Raw genomic sequence first — 27162 nt, forward strand, 5'->3', positions numbered from 1 at the left:
GATATTGCAAAATATTCGAATTGGAATTCCGAAGAGAACGAAAATTGTGTGAGTTATGTCGCTTGCTGTTTAGTCGAATAATCTTCTCCTTCATCTTTCCTCGACATTTTTTTACCAGAAGATATCGCTATTGCCGCACCTAACAAAGATAGACTCTCGTATTTTACACTTTGATGTTTGGAACCTGTTCAAAAATAATGAACGCTTTTAAGTGAACAAAACTGCTTTCCTAGGGCGTCTTAGTAGTATCCTAGACCTGTTTCAGATTATCAGGTAAAATAATAGGTTGTAATTATACCGCTGGTATTCATTTGGCATAGGCAGTATTTTTGAAGCGCTTGGGGCAAAATCCAGAATTTCAAGGTAAACATTTCTTCTATATAATGAATTTTTTATCCACATATTCTAGAAGGTTCAAAGCATATCTGTTTGAAAAATATACAGTGAACCAGTCCCTCAACCGAAAGTTTCAATGTAGTGCAATTCAACCGCACACTTCAACTTATGCTTATGACGTTTCCTGTTATAACCCTAATGGTGGAGGGGATATACATATTCCATCGCTCCGTTTTTAGGAATACGTATCCAAAAATGTAATAAGCATAGCCCTAGCAAATCATTAATCGATCTGCTCCGTTTCAGCACTGTTTAATCAAAGGCCTTACAAGCGCATTAACATATGCTCATATGTTTTATATTTGCGAGACCTGAACAGTCCGTTATGCTGACATACTTGACAGCCGATGGTAGCTCTTTACAATACCCTGATTACAAATTATGGAATATATCAGAATTACCTTGCAGTTGGATAGTTGGAAAAGCGCTTCTCATGTTTTCACAGTAAGGGTAAACTCTTTTTCCATACTTCTCCGATCTGTTTATTTGGAAATGAAAGGCGAAATGAAAATAGCATTTATTCTCGCATATAGTGTAACAAACGCTTTTGCTCATCGAAAAAGCACCGTACAAAAAAATTACATTATTGCCGTAGGATATTTGTAAAAATCGTTAAATCCGTTTCCGAATTATCCATGTGGGTAGAACCATAATGTGAACAACTACGTTTATAACTATAGATAATTTGACTGAGAAAAAATTAGTGCACCGATCTACTCAAACCAATACAAAAATGTTGTAGGATAATTATAGGCAAGTAAACCATTTGTTTATTTCCATTATCCAAGGAATAGAATAGAATATTATTCACTTTCGATATCAATCACCCAAGGATGTCAAAACGTTTGCAACGCCCAGAAGGAAGCATCAGACATCCCGCAAAGTGTATATATTCTTGATCAGCATCAAATTCTAAATCGTTTTAAACATGTCTGTCTGTCTGTCTGTCTGTCAATTTCTTATTTCTTACTTCTTAACGTCCCAATGTATACATCATGGATCTCATAAACTATATATATTCTGCAACAGTGTAGGATTCTGAATTGTTCTTTTGGTCATCCATTTGAAGTTTGCAGATATATCCCTTAGTTAAAGAAGCCGATATAATTTGAAAATTGATATTAATGGCGAACTGGCGAATTTATCTGGTACTCAATATACCCAAGTATTTACGAGAAACATCTGCAATTTCAAACACGTCCAGAGTAAACAAGAGAACATTACCTGTAAGATATATTGAGCTAAAACATGGTACAAGTATTTTCTAGAGACCCCTGATAATTTTCTCGACTGACTGAGTGACGGGTCTATGTTTAATGAAATATTTTGTGATTATGACGTGTAGATATTAAAGATTAGTATACCCATCATTAGTTTTTGGATTTTGGAATATACATTTATCTTCTCAAAGGCTTTGCAAGATTCTTCAGAGACTTTAAAGAGTGCACATATATACTCTCCATCTTGTGCCAAATTTTGAATTGATCTAAGCGTGTCTGTCCGCCAGTACATTTGTGCGTCTACATTTGATAAACATATCTTACGTCAGGAATATTAATTATTGCACGCAAGCTGGGATTAAGAATTGGCCAGATTGGCCAAATGACACGCCTTCATTACAATACAAAGTGAGAAGGCCAGAGAAAGAGTAAAAGTATTATGCATTAAAAAAAAAAAACAAGAAGACAAAATTCTACTTTAAACAATGTTCAGCGCTTTTGTCCGCAAAAAGAAAGCGTGCTTTTCGCACCAGATGTGAATATCATATGAACTAAAAAGAAATCGAACCATTAATTAATTAACTTATCATAGATTTATAGAAAAGTAAAATTGACATTGCTTGAAGGATCTGGCAACGCGGTTTCGTTCTTTGTTTTTTTTTTTTTTTTTCTTTTTTTTTAGGTGAGTTTTGTTGAGTTAAAAACTAAATAGAAGTTGGATATTAAGTCGTGAGTAATACTTCGATTTTTGACTTATCTGAGAGTAAGATTCTTTTTCTCTTCCCATTATGACTGTTTTTTTTTTTTTTTTTTTTATTTTGTTTCTCAAATTTGTTTGCGAAGAATCTTGCAAGCACATTATTATTTACATTATTCATATATTATTTTAAATATTTCACTTTAAGATACGCATTTCACTCATTTTTACGCATTTAATGGAAGTCTTTCTCGTTAAAGCCGAAATTAATAGAAAAAAATTAACCTATTCATCTAATAAATAAAACTAACTGAAATCGAATTGGAAAAATATAATTTCGTCCATCATAATATAATATTTAAGCACATATTTCCAATTCGATTATATAAAGCAGTTAATGTTCACAATAAGATATTAAACCTAATCCATCTCATCCTAATATAATTCTAATAAATAATATCATTGGAAATGCAAATATAAGAAAAGAATGAAAGGATTAATTTTCCAATCTCCTACTATATATATATATATATATATATATATATATATTCCTTTCTATAATCAATTGCTAAAGAAGAAATATCTCATAGAAAAAATATAAAATATATAAAATATAAAAATTAAAGGCGTTGCTTATGCAAACTCAGGTCAATTGATTTAGATGCTTATGCGGACGCAACGTAGTAATTTGCACATAGTCATAAGTATAAGTTGTATAAGTTGTTAAGTTGTTGTCTCATTTGTCTCATTTGTCGTTAGCGCTTAAACAAAGCAAGAGCAATTTAAGCAATTTAATACAAAAGTATTAAAAGTATTAAAATTCAAGCAGAGTTAGCCAGAGTTAAATCGAGACATACCAAAATTTTTTTAATTCGATTTTTTTACGGTTTTACCTACAATTAATATATATTAAGGTAAGTGAGAAAACTAGTCAAGAAAATAATTAATTTTAGTAAATATAATAACTCATTAAGTTTATTTATTTATTTTTATTTTTTCTCCTAAAAAAAAGGCAAGATGAAAGTTTTTTTTCTTTTATTTTTTTATTTTTTTCTTGTGCTATTGTTTCTTACAACTGGTTTTTGCCAAATACCGGCAAAATTTTCAAGAGTTAAACGACTTTTTCTTCTTTCAAAGACCTTATACATAACGTATGAAAGTATGAAATATTGTAAGCCCAGAGCAAAAGTATTAACAACAACTTTAGCAAAAAGCACCGGCTTTGTTAGGTTTAGTGTTCGTCGCAAAAATGAAAAAGAGAGTAACGGGAGGAAAAGAAAAGAAAAAAAAAAAAGGAAAAAATTAGATATCTGTCTACACATAATGCAATCTACTATTTTTCTTCCAATTAAGTGAAAAAAAATTTTCTTTTTTTTTTCAATAATAAATGAGTTTTTGGCAAAATCTCTTACAACTTGTTTCTGCAGCAATTGCTTGTTGTAGCTCTTTTTGTTGTAAGAAAAAATAAATAAGAAGAAGCTTTTAACAATTGGAGAAATTCGTATGTTTAGGTGTGTTTATGCATCTGCGGAAAACCAATTAACAGCAATTTACCGTTAGATTTAATATCTGTGCAAAAAAATCTTGACCGCTTTGATTATTTCTTAATCACTACAGTATAGATGATTGCGTTGACGAAGTTGGTCGGGACGTTAGACATACGGGGGAAGGGGGAACTAAACATATTTGTATATACCATTGTAACTGCTACGCCTGTATGCATGACTGTATGCCTTTTTCTTATTATAGGAGAGATATCGTATAGCAGATACTATATATATATATATATATATATATATATATATATATGCAGGCGTATACTGAAGAGAAGAGTGCGAAAGAAAGGAAAAAATTGACATATTTGTTGTACACAAATGGTGGGCAGCCAGACGTACGCATATGTATATACGCACATAATACGTATATGCATATATATATATATATATATATATATATATATATATAATAATTATATCCATTTAGATGCCTATGTTTGGCTGGAAAGTAAATGCACACATATGTGCAACTGCGACACTGCTTACATACATGTACCTATAAAACAGAAGGCGTTCAATCTGAAAACCATATAAAATCAGATATTTTTTCCATTAATAACAATAAGAAATGAAAAAGAAAAAATTAGAAAAAAATATGAGTAAAAAATGTTTACAAATGTGTTTATCGTAAAGACACACCTGTCATAATAAATAGTTATTTATTTATTTTTTTTTTTTTTTTTGCTAATGGGCGTGGTCGTCTTAATAAAATTCGCGGAGCTTTCTGTTACAACAGAATGAGGGCGAAGAAATGTAAAAGAAATTTCCGAATATTCGCCTCATACCATACAAGTCCTGCAATAGGAACAAAGGATTTTCCCTTTTTATGTGACTGCCTGCCTGAATCATAGGCATTAATCAATATTTATAACGCTATTCGATAACATATACGCACGCAGACGGCGATCGAGAATATATGCAGACTGCTTATATTAACTTAATCATGTTTAATTATAATTCAGTGTTCATCATCAACTCTGGTATGACTAATTCATTGCGGGCAAGCAATATATATATATATATATGCATATGCATGAACGCGACTATGTTGTTTGTGTGCATGTGAGAGAGATATGAGATTTTCTTTTAAAAAAAATGAAAAAAAAAGTTGCAGAGTTAAATGTATTTCATATGAATTTTGTTGTTGTTGTTTTTATTTCTTTTCTACCCATATTTATTACGTGCTCTGATTGTTATCGTCAATCACAATTGAACTAACAATTATTGCACTGCATTCGTGGACTCGTATTCCTTAAATTTCTCTTAACATTGATCAATTTTGTGAACATAATTGTGTGATATGTGTGTGCATATTCATATTTATTCTTTCCTGCTGTTGCTGTTAATGTTCAATGTGTTTGTACGCAAAAATTACGATCTCGTCACCACTCTCCAAAAATATGTTGCGTTACAATTTTAATATCTAAAATCTTCGATGGAATGGAACCTCGTCGAAAAATTGTTAGGAAATATATTATATATATATATATATCTATATCTATATATATCTATATATATATATATACCCATTTTTACATTGAATGGCTGGTCATCGAATAGCTAGCTCTGTTCATATTTCAAATTGATTCGATATCAAATATCGAGTATTAGTTATGTTTTCACTACTTTATGTTTAGCAATAAGCGATCCTCGCTCTATATTTGTTTATATATATATATATATATATATATATATATATGTACGTATGCATATATAAATGATATTTAAATATAAAAAAAAATGAACTTTAAGTCTTAAGAGGCTCTCTCCCCTCTCAACAAAATCCAATTCACTCGAGTCGAATGAATATTGATTTCTCTTCAAAATTTTAGTTAGTTAGATAATTTGTGTGGGTGGTTGGTCGACGCTACGATCTAAACTTGCAAAAATATATGCTTTATGGTTGAAAAGCTAATCTGATCAGCAATCAGAACTTTTCTAAGCTAAAGTCGGCTTTCGTGTTGTAATTGTCTTTTTCTCTTTAAACTTAAAATTGAGCGAAAGCGATTTGTTTGTGCTTCAGTAACACATTACTTTACCTGTTCGTCAAGTGGGCATTCAGTTTATTAGAGTGTAATGTGATTTTCTATTTTTCCTTCTTAGTGTCAGCTTACATTTATATTATAATAGTATCATCATACATATATATGAATGCTTTCTAAATAATGAAAGTAGAGAGAAATGTTCACATTGCATTTTTATGCATTAAAGATGATAGCGGATTTTAGTTAAGATTTTGCTTGTCTCGCTAGCACCATACGGCAAATGAACTTTGAATGTCCGTCCGTCCGTATCGTACGATCGCTACTTTGTGAAAATAAGAAAATTTATTATAAAGCATAATGATTATCTTAAGCTTAAGGTTGAACATATTTATAGATTGCTTTTCTTCATTTCATACAACTTGGCTAACTTAGTTTGCTTAATGCTCTCAGATTGACCTGCAAAAAGGATATTTCGCTTGGAAGAAGAAGCAAATAGAATAAAATATTAAATTGCAAATAATTTGTTTTTTTATGCATATACGCATATAATTATGGGCGTGTCACTCAGATCAGCCGGAAAAAGAGTAAAAAGTGTTATTGATTAGAAAATGCAATGTTTTGTAAGAAAAAGATATCACGCTGCTCGCTGCTCGCTGCTTAACTGCAAAGTCGATACGAATACTTTACCGGCTATATAACCTTGCGGCAATTGTGTTCATTTTTATGTCTACGTTTCCCTATGCTGCTACGGCTAAGCACCCTTCTAACACCCTTCATTACCCATCCTATGCTATTGACGAATGTTTTATGTATAGCTCCCCTAGACATGCACACACGATATGCATAAAAAGCAAATTATCATAGTGCTATAATACGCAACGACGGTAAAGGAGTTAAGTCAACTTTTATCATGTAGGAGATTAATTCAACTCAAGCACTCTCCAAAATGAAATGAATTAAAAAAGAAATTTTAATTGTAAAAGATTTAAAATTGTACCACTTTTTAGTATAAATAGGTTTTTTTTTTTTTTTTTTTTTTTTTGTGCATAGTTTAACAAATAAATATATAATCTCATATCTTATATAGTTAGTATGAAAACATCCATATATCCGTAGAATACGAGAGAAAAAAAAAAAGGAAAAAAGAAATTGAATTGAATTGAATTGAATTGAAGTGAATAACGTATAATTTTTTGTATGTATCTGTCTTCCCATACATAGATGAAAGTGCATTAAACCACCACATATATGCATACATATACGTGTAAATATTTTTCAACGTCAACTGACAGCCCTTCGTAAATTAGTTACTCATTTACTGAGTCGCACAAATCAGGAAAATAAAAATATTTTACTAAAAATAGAGGGGAAAAAGAAGCAGAATTTTAAAATTCAAAACAAGTCGTTTTGTAAAATATATATTAATTTTTTGTTTTTATTTCCTATAAGAAATTGCTATTGTATTGTCGTTAATACTGGCTAACTGGCTGCGTATGTGTGGTTGTATTAGAAGCGATATTTTTACTACACGTCACTTTAAATTGGTTACACTGAAGCCTGCAGCTATTCATTCTGAATCATATAATATATAATATATATATATATATATATATATATATATATGCACCACCTTTTTTTTTTTTGGTTTGTTTGAAAGTTTTTCTCATTTCATCTTCTTTCCGTCCCTTTTTTCATTCATTCATTTATTTATTTATTTATTTATTTATTTATTTATTTACTTACTTATTCACTTTTCTTGTTATGTTGAACAAGGGCGAGTTTTTCGTTATTCAAACGTAACATACAGTGTTTGTTATATCCTCCAACTTTTCATTTCATTTCATTATATACTAATATGAATATTTTCTCTTTCTTATTCGCATTCTCTCTTTATCTCTCTCTCTCTCTCTCTCTCTCTCTCTCTCTCTATTTCTTTCTTTCTTTCACTCTCTCCTCATCTCCGTTTCTCTCTCACTCGCTCTATTTCTCTTCATATATATATATATATATATATACAGATATAAAGTTAAAGTAACTAGTAAAGCTATAGTCGACCGGAGAGATGAACTTTCTGTAAACACCACTTATATATGTATAAAAAGCGCATAGTTTTTCGTTTCGTTTGGCAGACGTTTCGGTGGATTAATATCGTCTATTTTAGATTTCGGTTTTTTTTTTTTTTATGTTAATAAGAAATTCTCGATCTTTGCCCATTTCAAATATATTTTAAATATTCTCTAATGTTTATCATTTTGATGCATGCACTCATAAAAGGATTAATGGCTTTTTTTTGTAATGTACTTTCAGTATGTGACAATTGTTCGATACGGTCACAGATGTTTATTTGTGTTTGTTACAAATCGAAAGAGAAAATAAGTATACTTTTGTATCCTTCAATGACGGATACAAATATGTTTGTTTTTTTTTTTTTTTTTTTGCATGTTTCATTAAATTAGGGAGAGTGAACGACGCATACATGTATACAAGAACACATTCATACATCTATATGCATATACGTATATAATTATTTATGTATGGATTTTACACTCCCACCCTAATATGTACACTTGAACTTTGTCTGAGAAAAAAAAATAAAAAGAAAATAAAAAAAAAAAAAAACGAAGAAAACAACTACAACTTTATTTTCATATGTAGTTATTGTTGTTATTTTCGCTGCTAATCTATCTAGATAGGGAATAATAATAATTTAAAGAATAACAAGACTGAACAGCCAAGTGGAAGAAATGCATGCATATACATGATCTGTATATTGTCGAGTTCTTTATCATAATATTCTGATGGTGTGGCGGCGCAGTGGTAGACAAAGTCAGTGAAACTTTATGTATATGTATGTATATAAAAATTATACATACCTATATGTAAAGTCTACGCAAATTCATCCCCACATATAACAAGCCGGCCGATAAGATGATTAAGAATGGGTGTATAAAACATTCAAGAAAAGTTGAATTTTTTTTTATTTTATTTTATATTTTTTGTTTTTTGTTTCTTGACTTTGTCTCTGCAATTTCTACTTGTATAGCTTTTCGATTTTCGTTGCTTTCTTTTCACTGCTTTATTATACTTAATGGATTTTTGCTGATATCATTCGGTTGTTAGGTTTTCTTCTTTTATTTATTTATTTATTTTTATTTTTACTTTTTTTTTGTTTTTTTTTTTTGTTTTACAGTTCTTTAACCTTTTGACTGGTTGCAAAAATGAGAGTAATAAGAAAATTATTCACAAAACTTATTAAAGCATATTACACATATATTCAAATATTTATTATTATTGCTGGCTGGCTGGCTTGCAGCTTCTTAACTACATCTTAATTGCGGGCTTCCCTTATGGACTTGAAATATCTTGTAGATATTTAATAATATTTGATAAAAATATGCCTATGGGCTGGGTTGGGTAGAGGACGCGGGGGAGGGGGGGGGCAAGTTGTAATTTGTTTGAATTTACTGTGATCGGACTGGATAGCTTGGCAATTAAAAACCAAAAAGCAATTTATCACGAAAAAATTGTTAAACACATTGAAAGTTCTTGCACACATGTTAGTATTGAAAATAGGCCACATCGGCCGCAGGAGACACCTACAGGAATTATGTAAACTAAGAATCCATCGGTTTTTTAAAATTACTCATAAACTATATAAAGCAGATAAATATACAAAAATTTAAACACATATTCTATGAGAATACACCTAAGCACGCTCGTCCGTCTGCTCAATCTGTCCGTCTGTAGTATCTTTGATATCTTCCTTCTTTCTGCCCATAAAGTAGCAGAAGAATTTAGGAACGACCTAAACCGGTCAACCGCCTACAACACCCCACAGGTATGTCCAATTTTTTAATTTGCATCTTTCAATATCAAAGCATCGGATTTGTTGTGGGATTTTTATTTTCCATTCTATCGATCGTTCATTCGATCGATTCAATGAACACGTGACACTGTAATAGCATTTGTAAAATTTAGCTTCTTTAGCTTCTTGTGAGAAGGTCAACTGTTCCTATTTACCCCATAATATTTTCACATCGATGAGAAACAAAATGTGTTATGTATTACATTGATTGTAGACATTTTTGAACAAATGAAAATACTATAGTGAGATAGGGGCAGCCACTTGCTTAATGCGTCATATAATGAATTTTCTTAATAGATAAGATATTATATGGGATAGAAGGACGGACCAGACACATATATAGTATGGTGGGAATATTTCAAGAGAAAGTTTTCAAAACGGTGCTACAACAACATGACGTTCGTTTTTTAAAGACAATATATCTCCCGACTATTGCTTAGTATTTACAAAGAAAAGGTTTAATCAGTTCTCCAAATTAACGAAAAATCAGCTTAGTGTGGAGGAGTTTACTGCAGTAACCACCAGCATTAAGGTGAGAGAAAAAACTCCCTCTACACTTTGAAATAAATAGTAAATATAATAATGATCCTAACATTAACCATTAAGTTAAGACATACAATGCGAAGCACCTTACATTGCAAAAAAAGGCTTTACCTGAGCTTCTTGGGTATGCCTCTGTTCTGTGATATTCTGTTATGTAGATTCAATAGAATTTGTTTAAAATTGTTTCCGGCTGTTTTTACCCTTTGAAAGTTGGAATGGGACCAGTTTGTCTCTTTGCTTGCCTCCTTATCAAAATAGATTGCTTCTGTTCGCTTTACCGTCACTTGAGAAACATAGATATATTCTTGGTGTATCTTTCCTAATTAAGTTAATTAAATGGTACTACTTGGTGCGATAGACTTTATTGTCCCGAAACGTTTCTCTAAAAACTTTATTGTCGTAAAGCATAGTCAATGCTCAATCCGTTCCAAGCCTCTCACAAGAATCCAAATGACATCTACTACATAATCTCAATATCGGAATTTTTTAATTTCTATCAAGTCAACCTGTCTTGGCAGGAGCAATTTGCCTATGGCTTAGTTAAAAATAAACTTGTAACCTTAACATCTTACTATCCTTCGAAAATTAAATGAATTTGTTTACTGCTATCGATTGACAAGCTTTTGCAAAGGCCCTCACTCAAAACTCTGATCTGTATCGGCTGCGGGTGTGCCTTTGTGCTAGATGTGTACAAGGGTTTTTCTCTCTTTTTTGCTCTCTCTCTCTCTCTCTCTCTGTCTGTCTGTCTCTCTTATTTATTTATACATGAATTTTATTCTTTTTTAATGTTGTCTCCTCACATATGTATATATATATATATATATATATATATATATATATATTTATTTATTTATTTTTTTTTTGTTTACTTCTCTTTATATATATTACTTTGTATTAATTGCTAATAATTATTAACATAAGATTTAGTTGTAAGAGTCAGTTGAATTCGTCCGTTAATTTATTTTAACTAATTTTCATATGTAAAAAATGAAAATAAAATAAATAAACCAATAAGATAGTTTAGCAGCAATTTGCCCTCATTGTAACTTAAAATGGTGATGCGAATGAATTTCCAGCGACGAGCATAATACGATATCAGGCGATGTGTCACGATAAAAATCTCTTCACTGTAACCACAATATAGAATATATTGAGCAAAAAAAAAAAAAAAAAATCTCCTTTTCATTGTAGCGACAAATAATAACAAGTAAGAAAATTATATTTGATGAGCACCGAATCTCGCATACCCATCACTATGCTTTTCGCATTCTACTCTCCAAGTTCTTTTTCTTTATTTGCTATCCACATCGCTAGTATCATTAAGAAAAAATTAATCGCGATGTCGCGTCTATCATATTCATTTAAGAATTAAACCAATTTCTGAGCAGATATTATATATCTTCATTTGCGGAATGTACAAAATAATTTTATATATTCGGCCTTGTTTGCCTTATGATGAATTAAGCACAAAATCGCAAAAAAGTAAAAAAAAAAAAAAAATGAATAATATTGAATCACTTGTAAGTTAGTGTGGGCATAGCCGATTGTTGCCAATTTTGGACCTTAAAGAGTAGACAGTTTCGTAAAGTAAATGTGGAAAATGTTACACTTTTTTTAGTTTTTATCAATTCTAAGTGACAAGGAAAACCCATCAATTTTTGTGAAGAAAAACGAAATTGCGTTCACTTTAAGCGGGCGACAGCGGGCTTCTGCTCTAACCCATTTGATCTATTTTCAATGTTAACCTGTGTGCAAAAATTAACCAATGTTTCACACAAATTTGTTTTTATTTTTGCGACGAAGAGTGATTGCCAAAAGCAAATATCACACAGACGGACAGACATGGCTTAATCAATTCAGAATTTTACGCTAATATTTCAAAGTTTCTTTTATGAAAAAAAGAAAAAAAAAATTGAGTATACACCCATCGTTCTGCGGTGGGTATAATAATACCAGTGATAATAATAATAATAATAATAATAATCATCATGGAGTATAAGAATATGCATGCGTGTACAACATATCCAATTTAGTTGTGTTAAGCGGATATTTATTTAAATGCATCAATTATTTTATGAAATTTAAAGGAAAATTATGCGCATATTCATGCATATACTTACATAATTTAAATACTTTCATGGCTAATCATTTTTTAATGCGAAATGAAGATGGAAAAGGTAAACAATGATTTAGTCATTAAATGTCGGCTTATATTCTTTGTAATGCGCTTATAGCAAAAGAACAAGAGAATCGAATAACGCTTCGATGAATGCATTCATAGCATGGCTAACACTAAAAAATATCTCGAAAATAACATCATCAAGGATAGTATATCACTGATTAAAATTATATTCATTTACGTCTATAGATTTTTTCGTTTACTATGACAGATTGCAATGACAGTTTGACTGTGAAAAACGTTTCGGTAAATCATTTAATCTAAAGATGAAAGACAAGGTATTAGTAGTTCACTGCAGTTAATTGATGAAAAAAAAAAAAAAAAAACAACAAAATATTGTTATCGATATATATATACTCAATATAATTAGAACTAATCCGTTACCTTACATCTACCAGAGCTATGGCCATATCAAACGTTAAACACCGTTTAGATTGATCTGATCTAACTATTATGCACTGATATCTAAACTAATCGCAAAAATAAAAGGTTCTGATTACTTTTACTCGAATTAAATCATTAGTTTAACAATTAACAAAGAGTTTAAATTAATGAATCTTTCAGGGGAACTTGCTAAACTAAATTTTCATCGAAAAGGATATGCTTGTGATATATATATATATATATATATATATATATATATGTATAAATATTAAAGAAAATAAAAAATAAAATACAAAATTGCTTATCGCATTTTCGTATTTTCTATTTTACAGTTAAAAACAACAACAAGAACAACAACAACAATAAAATGGCAGCCCCTGCTCTTAAGGATCTTCCAAAAGTTGCTGAAAATCTTAAAAGTCAACTCGAGTCTTTTAACACTGACAAACTGAAGAATGCAAATACTCAGGAAAAAATTATTCTACCCACAGCAGAAGGTTTGCGCAATAAAATGTCCCCTCACCCTACCCCCCCATCCCCACCTTTTCTAAAAAAAAAAAAAAAGAAAAACAAAATAAATAAATAACAAAGAGAAAGGATTTTTGATTTTTGTTTTCCTTTTCCTATGATTCACAGATGTGGCTGCTGAAAAAAATCAAAAATCTCTTTTCGAAGGCATCGAATCCTTTAATCCATCCAAGCTAAAGCATACTGAAACTCAGGAGAAGAATCCGTTACCAGATAAAGAAGGTAAAAACAATAAAAACAATAAAAACAACAAAAACAACAAAACTAACAGCAACAATAACAACAATAATAATAATAATAATGACAAAAATCAAAGATAGTTAAAAAAAGAAACAAATTAATCCGTCTTGAGGCTAATGTTTGTTGGACACATCTCTTCATCATTTAATTCGATTAAATGAAAATCGTTTAGTTTCTTATCTTAATCGGGAACCTCTTGGTAGAACGACTAGAACGTGTTTATATAAAAACAATTGTGGTAAATATGCGGTATTTACAATACTTTATAAATTATCATCAGAAAAAAAAAAAAGAAGAAAAAAAGAATTGAAAAATTTTCAATTTTCTCATATTTGCTTCAGTTTTCTCACAAATATAGCTCATTTTAAGCTTATCTCACGGTCATAAACCGAAAGCATATGTTTCATGCTCCATGTTGCATTTTTCTATAATAAATGTGTGATTTTAAAATTTCCAATAACAGACAGGAACATTAAATCTTATAAGATTCTTACGAAATATTAGAAAGGTATTCACTTTATAGCTTTACGCTGAAGTGCATGTCTGCGTATTACAAATGAAATGGTAAACTTAATATAAGCGCCCATTGTTCTTTGATGGATATAAAATGAAATAATAATAATACCAACGACAACAACGACAATATTTTATAGACAAACTTGTTATAATTTCATATTAATGAAATCGAATAGAAGTTGACCACACATTAATATGAGTATACATGATCACTCGTTGGCCTACAAATGTCCCTCTAAACGGCAAATATTGTAATTTGTTTGCTTACTGTAGTCGTTTAGTTGTTTTGTTTATATTTGTCTAAAAATAGGCGACGCGCCATATAAAGTTTTTATATGATATTAATTAATATATGAGTTTAGCAAGCCTGGTGCATTTGATATATATAAGCATTGGCGTGTATATGTACGTGCACGCTACCAAACTTGACAGCAATTCAAATAAAGTTTAATTTTAACCATTTATGGGTTTAGCAAGATTTTCTCATTTTTTTTTTTTTTTTTTTTTCTTTTATTTATTTACTTTTGTTTGTTGTTGTTGTTGTTGTTGTTGTTGTTGTTGTTGTTTTTACATTTTACAAGTTTATCTCGCACTTACCTTGCATAGTGAATGACATTTATTGTTGCTTTGTAATGTTGTTGCACTTTTATTAGTTCATGTTCACTTATACTTAATTATCTTGAATAATATTTATTGCCTTTTTCTTTATTATATCCCAGCCATTGAAATGGAAAAGGAGAAAAATAATTTGATCGCTGGTATTGAAAATTTTGATGCCAAAAAACTTAAACACACTGAGACTTGTGAAAAGAATCCATTACCAACTAAGGAAGCCATCGAAGAGGAGAAACGAGCTTAATTGCGATTCTTATCCAACAATATATACGAAAATGTTGGTCACTAAACAACACAACTTAATAACATAAAAAAGAAAAATAATATTTAAAAAAAAAAAATAAAAAATAAATAAAAAGAAAAAAATAAAAATAAAAAAGAAATTAAAAAGCGGTAAATAACGCCAGTTATCCTTGGTCGTCTTTTTAAAATGAAAAAAAGCATTTAATTGTAGTGAAAAGTCAAAAGCAGCAACATCAGAAATCGATTGATTTACCGTAATCTAAATAAGCCAAACATCAGACATATACAGTAGCAGTCATTGCAAAAAAATAAAATAAAAATAAAATAAAATTAAATAAAATAAAAAAAATATTCAAAGATTCAATACATATGATCATATGATGCTCTGGATGTCGTATTTTTTTACTCATTCCTAATATCTAACATTACTGAAAGACATACATACATATACTTATATAAATAACTTTGTAAAAGCATTTATAATTTTTTGCATATTTATATATCATCAAAAGAACAAAACAGCAAAATGGAAACAAAAATAAAAATTTTTTCATAAAAAAAAAACTAAACTAAACCTTTTCATTAAGAATCGTTCATAATTCGTTTTTTTTCGAATTTCTTTACACATTTATTGTTATAGTGTCACACATCGAGCATATCCATATCTTCCTCCTAACAGATAACAGAAAAAGCTAAAATAAAAATACTTCGATTCTTTAGTTTAGAATTAGTTAACTTAATCATGATAGATGGAGGAGGTTGAAAAGATTGGCAACGTGGAAGTGGCAGATCAGTCGCTGTTCATGTCATTCGAGGCGAATGACCGAATGACCGAATGAAGGAAATAGTTCACATTAAACAAATATTTTGCATTCGTTCGGAAATTTATGTTAACTCCTTGCATTTCCTTCACTAAGGCCTCCATGCTGGCTCAAAAAAAAAAAAAAAAAAAAAAAACCTCATAATATAAATATATCTGGGTATTCCCTTTCATCTTGTAGATTCACTGCAATGTCTGAGGTTTATTTTGCCTTGACCGCAAACTGAACTGAACTTTGATAAGCATGTCCCTGTTAAAGTTTGTCCACCGTTTCGCAAACTGTATAAGCTAAATCCATATCTGCCTTTGCAGCTTAAACATACCATTGGGCCTTCGCTCCTCATGATGCATGTTAATTATTTTATCAAACTCTTTGCTCTGAATGCTTAAGGTATAACTTAGATAGGCTTCAAAGTACTGTTAATCGAATGACACGCCTTGTTTATATGGTCAAACATACAGATATCACATCTCATCCTTCGTTCATGCTTTCTTAAAATTCTCATTCACCTCTACAAAGTCATTCAACCTCGATCCGGAAGGCTTTCAATAAATAGAACGACTGCAATTCTCTGAATCGAACAGAAATCCTTTCATATTAATATCATGTTTTTCTAACTCATCAGTCGAACGATCTTTTACTGTTCGTATTGCTAGATATTGCTAGGTAGGCGTTAGCACTGCACTTCCGAAATCATTCGATGATTCCTTGAAAGATATTTTACGGCACTTCTGTATCCATGGGATAAACTTTGTTGCTGATAGCAATTGATGATTACGATGTATATATGGAGCACAATGCATTACATTTGCAGGCCATCTAGATGATTTCTATTTGCAATTTCTTTCCCCAAATGAAATGTATATATGTAATTAGTCAGTAGGCCGGCCTATAGCTTCATAGTTACTTAATAAATGTATAAATGTATAAAATGAGAATATATTACTAAACTAAAATAAAACACCTCACGACAATAAATATCAAATTTTCAAATCAAAGGAAATTTCATTTTGTGATAATCGACTTTTATGATTTTTCTCCTCTATTCTTACTGTGAAACTTAAAAGTTCGCTTATTCGGCCAATGATACCGAAAAATCATGCTCATAAAATTAAATATGATCTCTGGCAAACTATTTGGATTACCTGAGGACGGTGTTGATGAAGCGAGCGCAGCTTCGCCATTGAATGGTTAAAAATGTAATAAGGAAAATTAAACGACCGTATGATCTCAAGACCTCAAGATCCAATTTCAATACCGAACTTGCAAATGTTTTTGTCAAATTTGTAAACGATAGCTTTATTTTTGCAGCCAGGAGAACGTTTAATATAGACGGACAGAAGGACATGCTTACATCAATTCAGAATTTGATGCTGATCAAGAATATATATATATATATATATATACACATATATTTTGTGAGTTTCTGCGAAGCTTGCTCTTGGCCATTGCAAACATTTGGACAAAATGAATATACCCCTCAGCCTTCAGTGATAGACATAAAAATACACCGCGTCTATGTTGAACGTCTATGTTGGCGTAAGCACCAATGCCTTTTGAACAAAAAAAAAAAATTGATATTATTTTCTTAAGAATTATCTTAAGAATTGCCTCAAAGAAGTAATGCCGCTTGGCTGTTTAATATGATGACTAATATAGATATAGACGATAGAAATGCGATCGTAAGTAATTAAATTTAAATTTGACACATTTTGCAATTTTTTCTGGTTTATGTATAAAAAACTTTTATTCAATATATTTGTTTAGTAATTAATATATTACGTTTAAATAAATGATGTTGTATTTATTCATTTTAAAAAATTATGATTCGTGATTTTATATTAATAACAAAAAATCGAAAATCAATTGCCAAGTAACCAATTAAAATTGTATGCACGCCTGCATATGCAAATATATATATATTACTTGTAAGTACATCAGAAAACGATTATAAGAATAGAATATTAATTCAACATAAAGCAAATTAAAAATAATGAAAAAAAAAAGGCCAAAATAATATATGCATACGTTTATTTATATATGTATACATATATATATATACATATATATATGTATATATATATATATATATGTCTGATAGACAAATGCAAATACTGGTACATAAAGATAAAACAGGCAATGATTTCGGTAGATATAGTTAAATGATCGCCACTGATATTGGAAGCAAGACGGTCCAACTGCGAAAGAATGATAAAAAATGATTCAAGAGTAATTGCAAATAAATTTACGAAAAGCAACAACAATTTCGTATTGGAGTAAAAATGTTATTATCATTAAATCAAATGAGAAGAAGAAGAATACAATATTTGTTGCTAATTGGATATATAAACCATTTTATGGGAAAGGGAATGTTGGTTACCCATGCAGATCAATAAAAGTCAATTTTATTGCTCATCCTTGTCTTTGGCACCATGCTTAAGAATTCTAGTGAATTCAATGTAGTCGAATAAACCATTTTTAATAGGCGCCTCCCGATACATTTCGTCAACCTATGAACAAAAAAATATTTCAATAATGAAATGCATTTTCTTGAATTATAAAATAAAAACTCACATCTTCGTCAGTGAAGCGATCACCCATTGTCGTCAGTAATTCTCTTAAGCGATCTTCCGGTATGACGCCAGTATTTTCTTCGTCAAAACAGCCAAAGGCATTTTTAATAACATCTTCGGGATCAGTGCCCTGCAAACGTTCACCGAACAATGTCAAAAACATTGTAAAATTAATTGGACCGGGTGCTTCATTCATCATCTGTTCCAAATAATCATCGGTAGGATTTTTACCCAACGAAGCAAGCATATCATGCAAATCTTCTTTCTCCACAAAACCATCACGATTCTGATCGATCATGTTGAATGCCTCTTTAAATTCCGCGATTTGAGCTTGATCGAACATGGCAAAAACATTTGAAGTGGCACGTTGAGCACGTTTTTTGGTGGTAGCACGACGACCAGCAGTTTTGCGCGAAGACATTTTGTTGCTTGAAAAGTAATTAGAAACGGACACAAAAAGTCATAATATGTAACAATTTGAAAATCTTATACCCGAAATAGAAATTTATTTTAAATGCTTCGAAAAGATAATAAGATTCAATGAAAATAAATTTCAATTCGACTCGGCGCCTAATTATTCAAAGTCAAAGAAATAAATTTATAAATTTGAAGTAGACTGGCATCAGTCCTTTTTATGAAGTTGTGCCTAATTGAATTAAACATAAAAACCCTTTCGTGGTTGTTTATTGAATATTTATGAATTTATTATTATTATTATAAATTTAGTCAGAGAATAAATTCTAAGATTAAAAGTCTTAAAGCACTACCATCTAAGGCTTTCCGGCTTTATTAAGAACTCTACCAAACTTGAGATTTGAACCCACGACCATTGAGTTGCTAATCGAGACTCTTGCCTACTCGGCCACTCCGGCGGATTCTTTAAATTTTAAGCTAAATGTGAAGTTAAATTAAATTTACTTCGACCTTGGAGGCTCTGCTATAGTTGACAAAAGATGTACTTTTCTTCTAAATGTCTTGACACTCAACTCGATTAATTCATATAATTTTTGTTTTTCAGGCAAAATACATAAATAAGTTTCGCGATTCCATATGAAGCAAGAGTTTTCATTGAAAGTAATGTCTAGCCTTAAACATATTGATGTCAAATGCATTTTCTGAGCAATCTGTCTTAGTTCTATAGAAGCACCAAGATCGTAAAACTTTTCCCTGCTAGTTGAGAATGCAATGACAAAGTAATCGATTACAGGCATTAATCTTAAAATTGAAGAACATTTGTTTTAAATGCACATCTGTTGTAATATTTAATCTGTAAACTTTGTACGCAACGTAATGTATAAGTAATGGAATTATCTGATTGCAACAGCATAATGCGCACTTGTAGATAATGTTTAAGTAAGTTTTAATAACATACGGTTGCTTAAAGAGAATTTTTCAAAATTAGCCAAAAATATCGCTAAAGTGTGTCAACCCAATGACTCAGTAATGTCGACTCATCCAGCTTTAATGGAATGCATTTGTTTGTAAGAAGCAGTAACCGTTCGCAAACAAACATTTACAACTGGCCAGTTTTGTTAAAGTCAGTTATGATATTATAGTGTATTTCTAAAAAATGTAGAAAAAAAAACAATATAAACCGTATAAGGTAAAAGCCGCTAATTAAGCGTTGAAAAAAAAAAAAAAAAAAAAAAAAAAATGAGAATGAGTTCTATGTCTAAAGCTATGCATGGAACTTTTTTGTCTAACATATGTTTCTCGGACGCATTTGCCGAAACATGCGAAGAAAGGATTAAAATGCATCTGCAAAGAATGTGTTAAAAATAACTTCCTTTTTTAATCACTGCCCTAAAATGAATCATCGTAAACTATTGTAATCAAGAAAACTTCCTCCCATCGAACACCACAAATTGTTGTTGTTCATTCATGTCTTTATATTCACGAAATTCACTTCACTCACTTGGTTTCTCTTACCTGTTTTAATTAGTTTAGTAAATATCTATAAAAATTAAAATTTCTTTTCTTTATTTTTTAATTCAAATTTCAAAGCACCTCTTGCCTTCGTAAATTCTACTTTATGATTAATTGGTTTAATTAACAATGATATATAAAGCGGAGTTGCCCACACTTCATTTGATGTATTTTAAAAGGGTTGTGTAATTGAAAATTAGGTACAGCAGTTCGTGTCTACGTAAAGTGGGGAATATTGCTTTCTTCATGTATCTCTTTCATATTAGTCGGAATAAAATCAGAGGCCACGTCATTTGTCTTGTCAGCTGTTTATTATTTTGCATTTTTTTTTTTTTTTTTTTAAATACAAACGTTTAAAAAATTTAAATAAGTGTTTTGGAAACTATGGATAAGTTCAGTTTATTTAAATGTCACTTTTATCCATTGAACTATTGTTTCATTAAACTGTTATTTCAAATCTAGAATAAAGCTTGTTATAAATAACTATCAATATAAAAGAATGCAGTAAACCAGTAGCTTGGGATACAGTTCTCAAATGATAATTAACAAAGGATCAATAATCCCATAAAACCGATCATGGTCGCACAAAAATAACTTATCTAATAAAAATACACCAAAAATCAACTATAAGAATGCATAAATTTGCCAAGAATTACTAGAAATCCATACCATATATAAATAAATGGGAAATGTATATATATGGTTTTTATTTTATGCACTATTTATATATTTACACAACATACAACTATATAAAGTAAAAGCTTGAACCAAGCACGATAGTATTTATTCATTTATTGTTCAATTTCTTTAGATATAGTGATTTGACATTGTAAACGTTCGAAGCACACTTCATTTTTGATAGATGTGTTTTATCTATAGTCGTCGGAATGCATAATCCCAAAAAATGTGTCTCCAATTTCCAAGTGGCAGCACTCGCTGATACTGATTACTTTTTCATTGAGTGGCGAAACGGAATACGGTGTGTTGTGAGTACGGAATTAAAGCAGTAAAGCAAACAATTGCATAAATTAGAGTGGGAAGATTTACAAAAAAGAAAAAAATATAATGGCAGCCAGATTAATTCAAAAGATTGTAAGCTTATTACTTAAAAACAATATATAATAATTTGTGTCTTAAGAATAAACCGGCAATAATCGATGTACTAAGTGTTTGTTAATTTTTTTGTCAAACAATTGATCGCTAAGTGTTTTTGTTTAAAATGTCTTTGAATTAATGTATTAAAACGGACCGCAAAAAAGGCGAAGATATTTATAAGTATAGCCTTAAAAAAAAAAAAGAAAAACTTTTCTTGCACAGATTATAATTTTCAATCATTTATAAGCTTAGTAGAACAATATTGCAAGTGCATTTGTATGTTTTGTCGGTAACTGTTGTCAAATATTTTTACATAACACGGCATTTAGCACGGTGAAGATTTACTTTTCTTTTTCTCGGCATTGTATAGCTGTTAAAATATATGAAAAAAAAAAAATGTAATTTCAATAAACCATTTGTTGTTTAGGAAAATATGCCATTAAATATTTCTAGTTATTACAAAACAATTGAATAACTTAACCTCACTTATGCACCGACCCTCGAGAGAATTTCTCGCATCTAATGTTTGCTTTTCAAGTAATTAATTAAAAGTGCATATTTTATAATAAGGCTCAATTGTGCACTTGTCCGTCTACCTTATGTAATTTTCAAGTGAATGATTATAATGATAAATGCTTTATATCAATTTAAATTTCTGTTCTAATTTTAATTGTATATAATGCCTCGACAGCGTGCATTAGCAAAGCATTAAAACCTGCAATATGTACAAGGTTTTATTTATTTATTTATTTTGATGTTATTGGAATTTTTTTTCTTCTTATTCAACTTTTATTTAAAAATCCATAAATTGTCATTTCCATCAACTTTTTTTTTTTTTTTGCAAAACTTTAGAGAGTTTCATGTGTTTAATGGAAAATGTTCGGGAAGTGGTCGAATTGTACATAGCAATTTGTCTACTATTAGTTACTAATGAATTAAAATCTGCTACAAAATGCTGATTCCTGATCTACGCCACACTTTTTCTGTCCATCCCGCTTTTATATAGTTTTCAAAAAGGAACTTATGAAAATTGTTGTTTTGCTTCCATAAATTTTCGCTCAGATTTAAATGTTAGCATAATAGTGTTGCGTTAGGTCCTTTTTAATGATGCGACGCAGATGCACGGTCTTTGAGAGAATTAATTTAAATTTTTTAAAAAATTTCACATCACTTTGTATGTCAGCCACCATTTTTACATTTTTTAAGATATTTTTGGCCTCAACAATATTTAGCTTTATTGAATCTAACTTTGACTGCCATGGGTTTTGCGGAGAATCGATCTTATTTGTGAATCGTGTGATAAAATTTTGATACTATGGATATGCCAGCATTTGCGCGTCACAAATTTGCATTACATTTTGTTAATTATTCAGTGCCTTTGTCATTGAACTGCTGGTATATAGATAGATATTTGCAACCGATCTTGGGTTAACATCTGCTGTGAAATGTACATATGTGAGCGCAGATTAAGTCCACGTTTAAAATGAATCTATTGAAGTGCTTTCGACTTTTTAGTACAATTTTTGCGTCCCTACGCAGCAACTAAAAGATGGACATTGCTAACCAGATTCTTGATTTTAAGTCAGTCAAAGAAAATTCTTTCTCGCAATCATTACTCTTCGGTGCTCGGTGCCCTTAAACACCGGTACATAAAGTGAATTCCGTGAAAAGAGCGCCTAAAGTATTTCAGAAAGTACTTCAAGAAATAGCATGTTATGGAAAGTTTATGTACAATATATATATATATATACAGATATATATATATATTTTGTTATAACTTATTATGAAGATACTTGAAATTAAGTGAACAACACTATATATTATTTTTATTATTTAAAGACATTTATTAGAGTACTCGTAACAAGTATTCTTAACCCTTTACAAACGGAAATAGGGACCGTTTAAAGGAATGCAAAATTGCCGATTTTGTAAATAATGCATAATTAATTCCTAATTTTAGGTTATTCTAATTATTTTAACAATCTATGTTAGGAAAGAACAAAATTGATTCGCTAGGTCTAGCTTAATGGGAAATAAGTGATCTCATTTGGCGTACTGGCATGATCATATCGTTTTATAAAGACGCAACACTCGCAATATGAAAGATACTTTCTTTATCTGTATATGAATATAAATAAATTGAAGAAAATTTAATAACGCTTTAAAATTTTATCTAAGGCAAAGTTGTTATTTCACTTAATCCCTATATCTACTCATTTTTTTTTAATGAAATGTTAATTATTTTTTCTCATATATATACATTCACACCTATACATAGCTAAATAGTTTATTCGTGTGTTTTTCTTTTTATTTTTAGGTTAACACGGTGCCTGCTTCTGGTCGGGCCTATTCATCAGGTGCACGCAAAGTTACTCTCATACCAGGTGATGGCATTGGCCCTGAAATTTCTGCTTCCGTACAAAAAATATTTACCGCCGCTCAGGTACCCATCGAATGGGAATCGGTTGATGTAACTCCAGTTAGAGTAAGAGCAATGACTTGATATGTTTAACAAAATTGTTTAATAATTCTTCTAAAAAAAAAAAAAAATTAGGGTCCTGACGGTAAATTCGGTATACCTCAGGCTGCCATTAATTCGGTAAATACCAATAAAATTGGTCTAAAAGGCCCACTCATGACTCCGGTAGGCAAAGGTCATCGTTCCTTGAATTTGGCTCTACGTAAGGAATTCAATTTATATGCTAATGTCAGACCTTGCAGGAGCCTAGAGGGCTACAAAACTCTTTACGATAATGTTAATGTCGTAACAATACGTGAAAACACCGAAGGTGAATATTCTGGCATCGAACATGAAATAGTTGACGGCGTAGTGCAGAGTATTAAATTAATTACGGAAGAAGCTTCTAAAAGAGTCGCCGATTATGCTTTTCAATATGCCAAAAATAATGGTAGAAAAAAGGTTACCGTCGTGCACAAGGCTAACATTATGTAAGTAAACAAATTATAATCGACAATCATTAATTGATTTATTGTCATTGCAATTTAGGCGTATGTCAGATGGTTTGTTTTTACGTTGCGTTCGTGAAATGGCCGAAAAATATCCAGAAATTAAATTTGAGGAACGCTATTTGGATACTGTATGCTTAAATATGGTACAGGATCCCTCAAAATATGATGTCTTGGTAAAACGAAATTCTATGAAATATTATTGTAAATTAATTTCATATAAACTGTTCTCTCTCATTCTTTTTCATTCTTGAAGGTTATGCCCAATTTATACGGTGATATATTATCGGATATGTGTGCCGGTTTAGTAGGTGGCTTAGGTTTAACACCTTCCGGTAATATGGGCCTAAATGGTGCTCTTTTTGAATCTGTAAGTTTTGCCTCAATAATCAATAAATTATTCGATAAATTAATTGAATGATTTTCATTGAAGGTCCACGGTACTGCCCCTGACATTGCTGGCAAAGATTTGGCCAATCCCACTGCCCTGTTACTCTCAGCCGTTATGATGTTAAGACATATGGAGCTCAACACTCATGCTGATAAAATTGAAAAAGCTTGTTTTGACGTCATTAAAGAGGGTAATCATTTAACTGGTGATTTAGGCGGCAAAGCGAAATGCTCGGAGTATACAAACGAGATATGCGCGAAGCTATAAGCCAAAACACCTCCACCAACGTTGTACTGCTAATAATCCCATTCGTAAAGGTCAACAATCTTTTATTTGCTATAAAACAATTTATAAGTTACACTGTTTAAGCCAAAAGTTTCTTTCGGAGAGGTCTTTGCTTTAACAAAACACTTCTCATGGTTCCCTTCAACTCGATAGTATTTTGTGTTCGAATCGTTGTTTGTTTTTAATTTTCATTTATAATATATATAACACTGTGAAAAATCTCGTTTTTTTTGTTTTTTTTGTTTTTTTTTTTTGTTTAAATAATTGTGATCTGCTAACTTATTCGTTATTGTGCTCGTCCTTTTTCTATTTTTTTTTTCCATTTTTCTTTTTTCGTATATTGTAGTCATTCATTTTGTATTTTAAAAATATTCGAAAAATTGTAATATATATATTTTATGTATTTATATTATTTTCCTTCCTCTTCGCGAATATATATCGCTGTCTCATAATGTAACCGCTAGAAAAGTGTTTAAGTCAGGAAAAAAAAAAACCAATAACACCTAAACTTTAGTAAAGCCAGTCATATGTTATGTAAAATAATTAATAATAAGCCATATAGAAAACGGAGAAAGCATAAATTATATAGAAATGCACACACACTCACACACACACAGAGAGAGAGAGAGAGAGAACGAGAAATGGTAATAGAGGTTAACAAAAAAAATTAAAAAAATTATTATTATGAAGAGAAAAAGCATTAATTACAAAAATAATAAAAAAATGTTTAAATAAAAGAAAAAGTTTTTTTTTTCTTTTTAAAGTGCTTAAATTGTTACATCTTCTCACTATATGGCGAGATTTTCGATCTCATTTTTATTGCATGTCCGAGACAGCATATACATAATACGTAGTAATTAAATTTCAAGTCTCGGTTATGTATTTTTAGGGGGAAAAGAGGAAAAAATGAATTTCTTAAAGTTCAGCATTATTCCTCTATGAGAATTTTTAAGTTGGACAAACACTTATACATAGAAAACTTGACTCAAATTTTCTGTACGTCTTATTGTCCGAAGGTAAAATTCAAATAGTTTTCCAATAAATCGTCTCCAATATTGAGCTATGTGAGATACGACAACAATAGTTCAGGTGAAAATAATACGGAAGGTGACATTGTGAGTGAGACGACTGAGCGTACCGAGAGTGAAAGATGAACTGAATATTACTAGTACGACCTATGTTAAGAATAAATGAAACTTTTGATTCGAAAATAACATTAAAATACATTTTTCTAAAATCGTCTTACGGCTCAAAATCTCCTGGTCTGCCTCCTGCTTGTGCGGTGGTAGATGCTACAGGACGGGTTCTTCTCAACCACATATTTCACGAAAGCACTTCAACTTTCATAACCGAAGCCAGAGCTATCTTTCACGCTGCCAACCTTGCCCATAAAAACAAACTCAAAACCGTCATTGTTACTGACAGTTTGTCTGTATTACTAGCTACCCGGAACCCTTCGACTTCGAGATGGAGCACCATCAACAAATTAAGGAATATAATTACTACACCCGACGGAAAAATTAAAATGTTATGGGTACCAAGTTACATCGGTTTACTGGGAAATGAGCAGGCTGATCGAGCGGCAACGTATGCTGCTTCTGCTCCTCTAATTATGGATGATGTCATGGAAAAGTTGGATCTTCAAAGATACATTGGAAGAAAAGTTAAAGAGAAAATTGCAGAAGGAAATTTACAATACCATCATCAACATTACGCTTGCATTAACCCTCAATTAACTCCACCTCTATATCCAACAAATGTTGAGAAAACCAAGATCCAAACATTTTCGAGAATTCGCCTTGGTCATACAATTGCTCCTGAAGAAGTCTTCTCCCCCAATCTGCTGTTGTGGACAAACTCTTACTATAAAGCACATTCTCTGCGACTGCCTCAACTTTTCCTTGGCTAGAAGTATTGCATTTGGAACGATTAACCCTTTGAACATTCTACAATCAACTTCAGAACAGAATATCAATTCAATATTTTACTTTATTAATACTACTAAGCTTATTATCTAATATCCATTTATTTAAATTAGAGCCGATGGCCTGTGTTGCTAGTGCTCAATGTCTCTTTTTTTAGTCTAAGAATTCAATTCATTAGTCTAAAATTAAAATAATAATAATAATAATAATAA

The 27162-nt window shown here is 30.7% G+C and overlaps 3 protein-coding genes across 3 annotated transcripts; 2 read left to right on the forward strand and 1 right to left on the reverse strand.

The window, feature by feature from the left end:
* The first annotated feature begins 3038 nt into the window (after positions 1-3038).
* Positions 3039-15191, forward strand: LOC119639384 (thymosin beta). Its single transcript, XM_038036720.1, has 4 exons — positions 3039-3227; positions 13158-13322; positions 13462-13575; positions 14829-15191. Exons 2-4 carry the CDS (start codon positions 13193-13195, stop codon positions 14966-14968), a joined length of 384 nt encoding a protein of 127 aa, XP_037892648.1. The 5' UTR covers positions 3039-3227; positions 13158-13192; the 3' UTR covers positions 14969-15191.
* A 2663-nt stretch (positions 15192-17854) lies between these two features.
* Positions 17855-20420, reverse strand: LOC119639812 (myosin regulatory light chain sqh). The gene is made up of 3 exons (XM_038037488.1): positions 20291-20420; positions 18363-18789; positions 17855-18298 (listed from the first exon to the last, which is right to left on the reverse strand). Exons 2-3 carry the CDS (start codon positions 18780-18782, stop codon positions 18194-18196), a joined length of 525 nt encoding a protein of 174 aa, XP_037893416.1. The 5' UTR covers positions 18783-18789; positions 20291-20420; the 3' UTR covers positions 17855-18193.
* An 819-nt stretch (positions 20421-21239) lies between these two features.
* On the forward strand, positions 21240-25525 carry LOC119643412 (probable isocitrate dehydrogenase [NAD] subunit alpha, mitochondrial). Its single transcript, XM_038042763.1, has 6 exons — positions 21240-21379; positions 23700-23867; positions 23937-24331; positions 24390-24525; positions 24606-24719; positions 24783-25525. The coding sequence occupies exons 1-6, from the start codon at positions 21353-21355 to the stop codon at positions 25005-25007; spliced, it is 1065 nt and encodes a 354-aa protein (XP_037898691.1). The 5' UTR covers positions 21240-21352; the 3' UTR covers positions 25008-25525.
* Positions 25526-27162: the final 1637 nt, after the last annotated feature.

This window comes from Glossina fuscipes, unplaced genomic scaffold (assembly GCF_014805625.2).
Source record: "Glossina fuscipes isolate IAEA_lab_2018 unplaced genomic scaffold, Yale_Gfus_2 0, whole genome shotgun sequence".
Lineage (NCBI taxonomy): Eukaryota > Metazoa > Arthropoda > Insecta > Diptera > Glossinidae > Glossina > Glossina fuscipes.

Coding starts and splice junctions, on each gene's coding strand:
- LOC119643412 (XM_038042763.1), top strand. CDS start 21,353: ATGGCAGCCAGATTAATTCAAAAGATT. Junction 21,380..23,699: donor CCAGATTAATTCAAAAGATT/GTAAGCTTATTA, acceptor TTTTATTTTTAG/GTTAACACGGTGCCTGCTTC. Junction 24,526..24,605: donor CCTCAAAATATGATGTCTTG/GTAAAACGAAAT, acceptor TCATTCTTGAAG/GTTATGCCCAATTTATACGG.
- LOC119639812 (XM_038037488.1), bottom strand. CDS start 18,782: ATGTCTTCGCGCAAAACTGCTGGTCGTCGTGCTACCACCAAAAAACGT. Junction 18,299..18,362: donor ATCGCTTCACTGACGAAGAT/GTGAGTTTTTAT, acceptor TTTTGTTCATAG/GTTGACGAAATGTATCGGGA.
- LOC119639384 (XM_038036720.1), top strand. CDS start 13,193: ATGGCAGCCCCTGCTCTTAAGGATCTTCCAAAAGTTGCTGAAAATCTT. Junction 13,323..13,461: donor TATTCTACCCACAGCAGAAG/GTTTGCGCAATA, acceptor TATGATTCACAG/ATGTGGCTGCTGAAAAAAAT. Junction 13,576..14,828: donor TCCGTTACCAGATAAAGAAG/GTAAAAACAATA, acceptor ATTATATCCCAG/CCATTGAAATGGAAAAGGAG.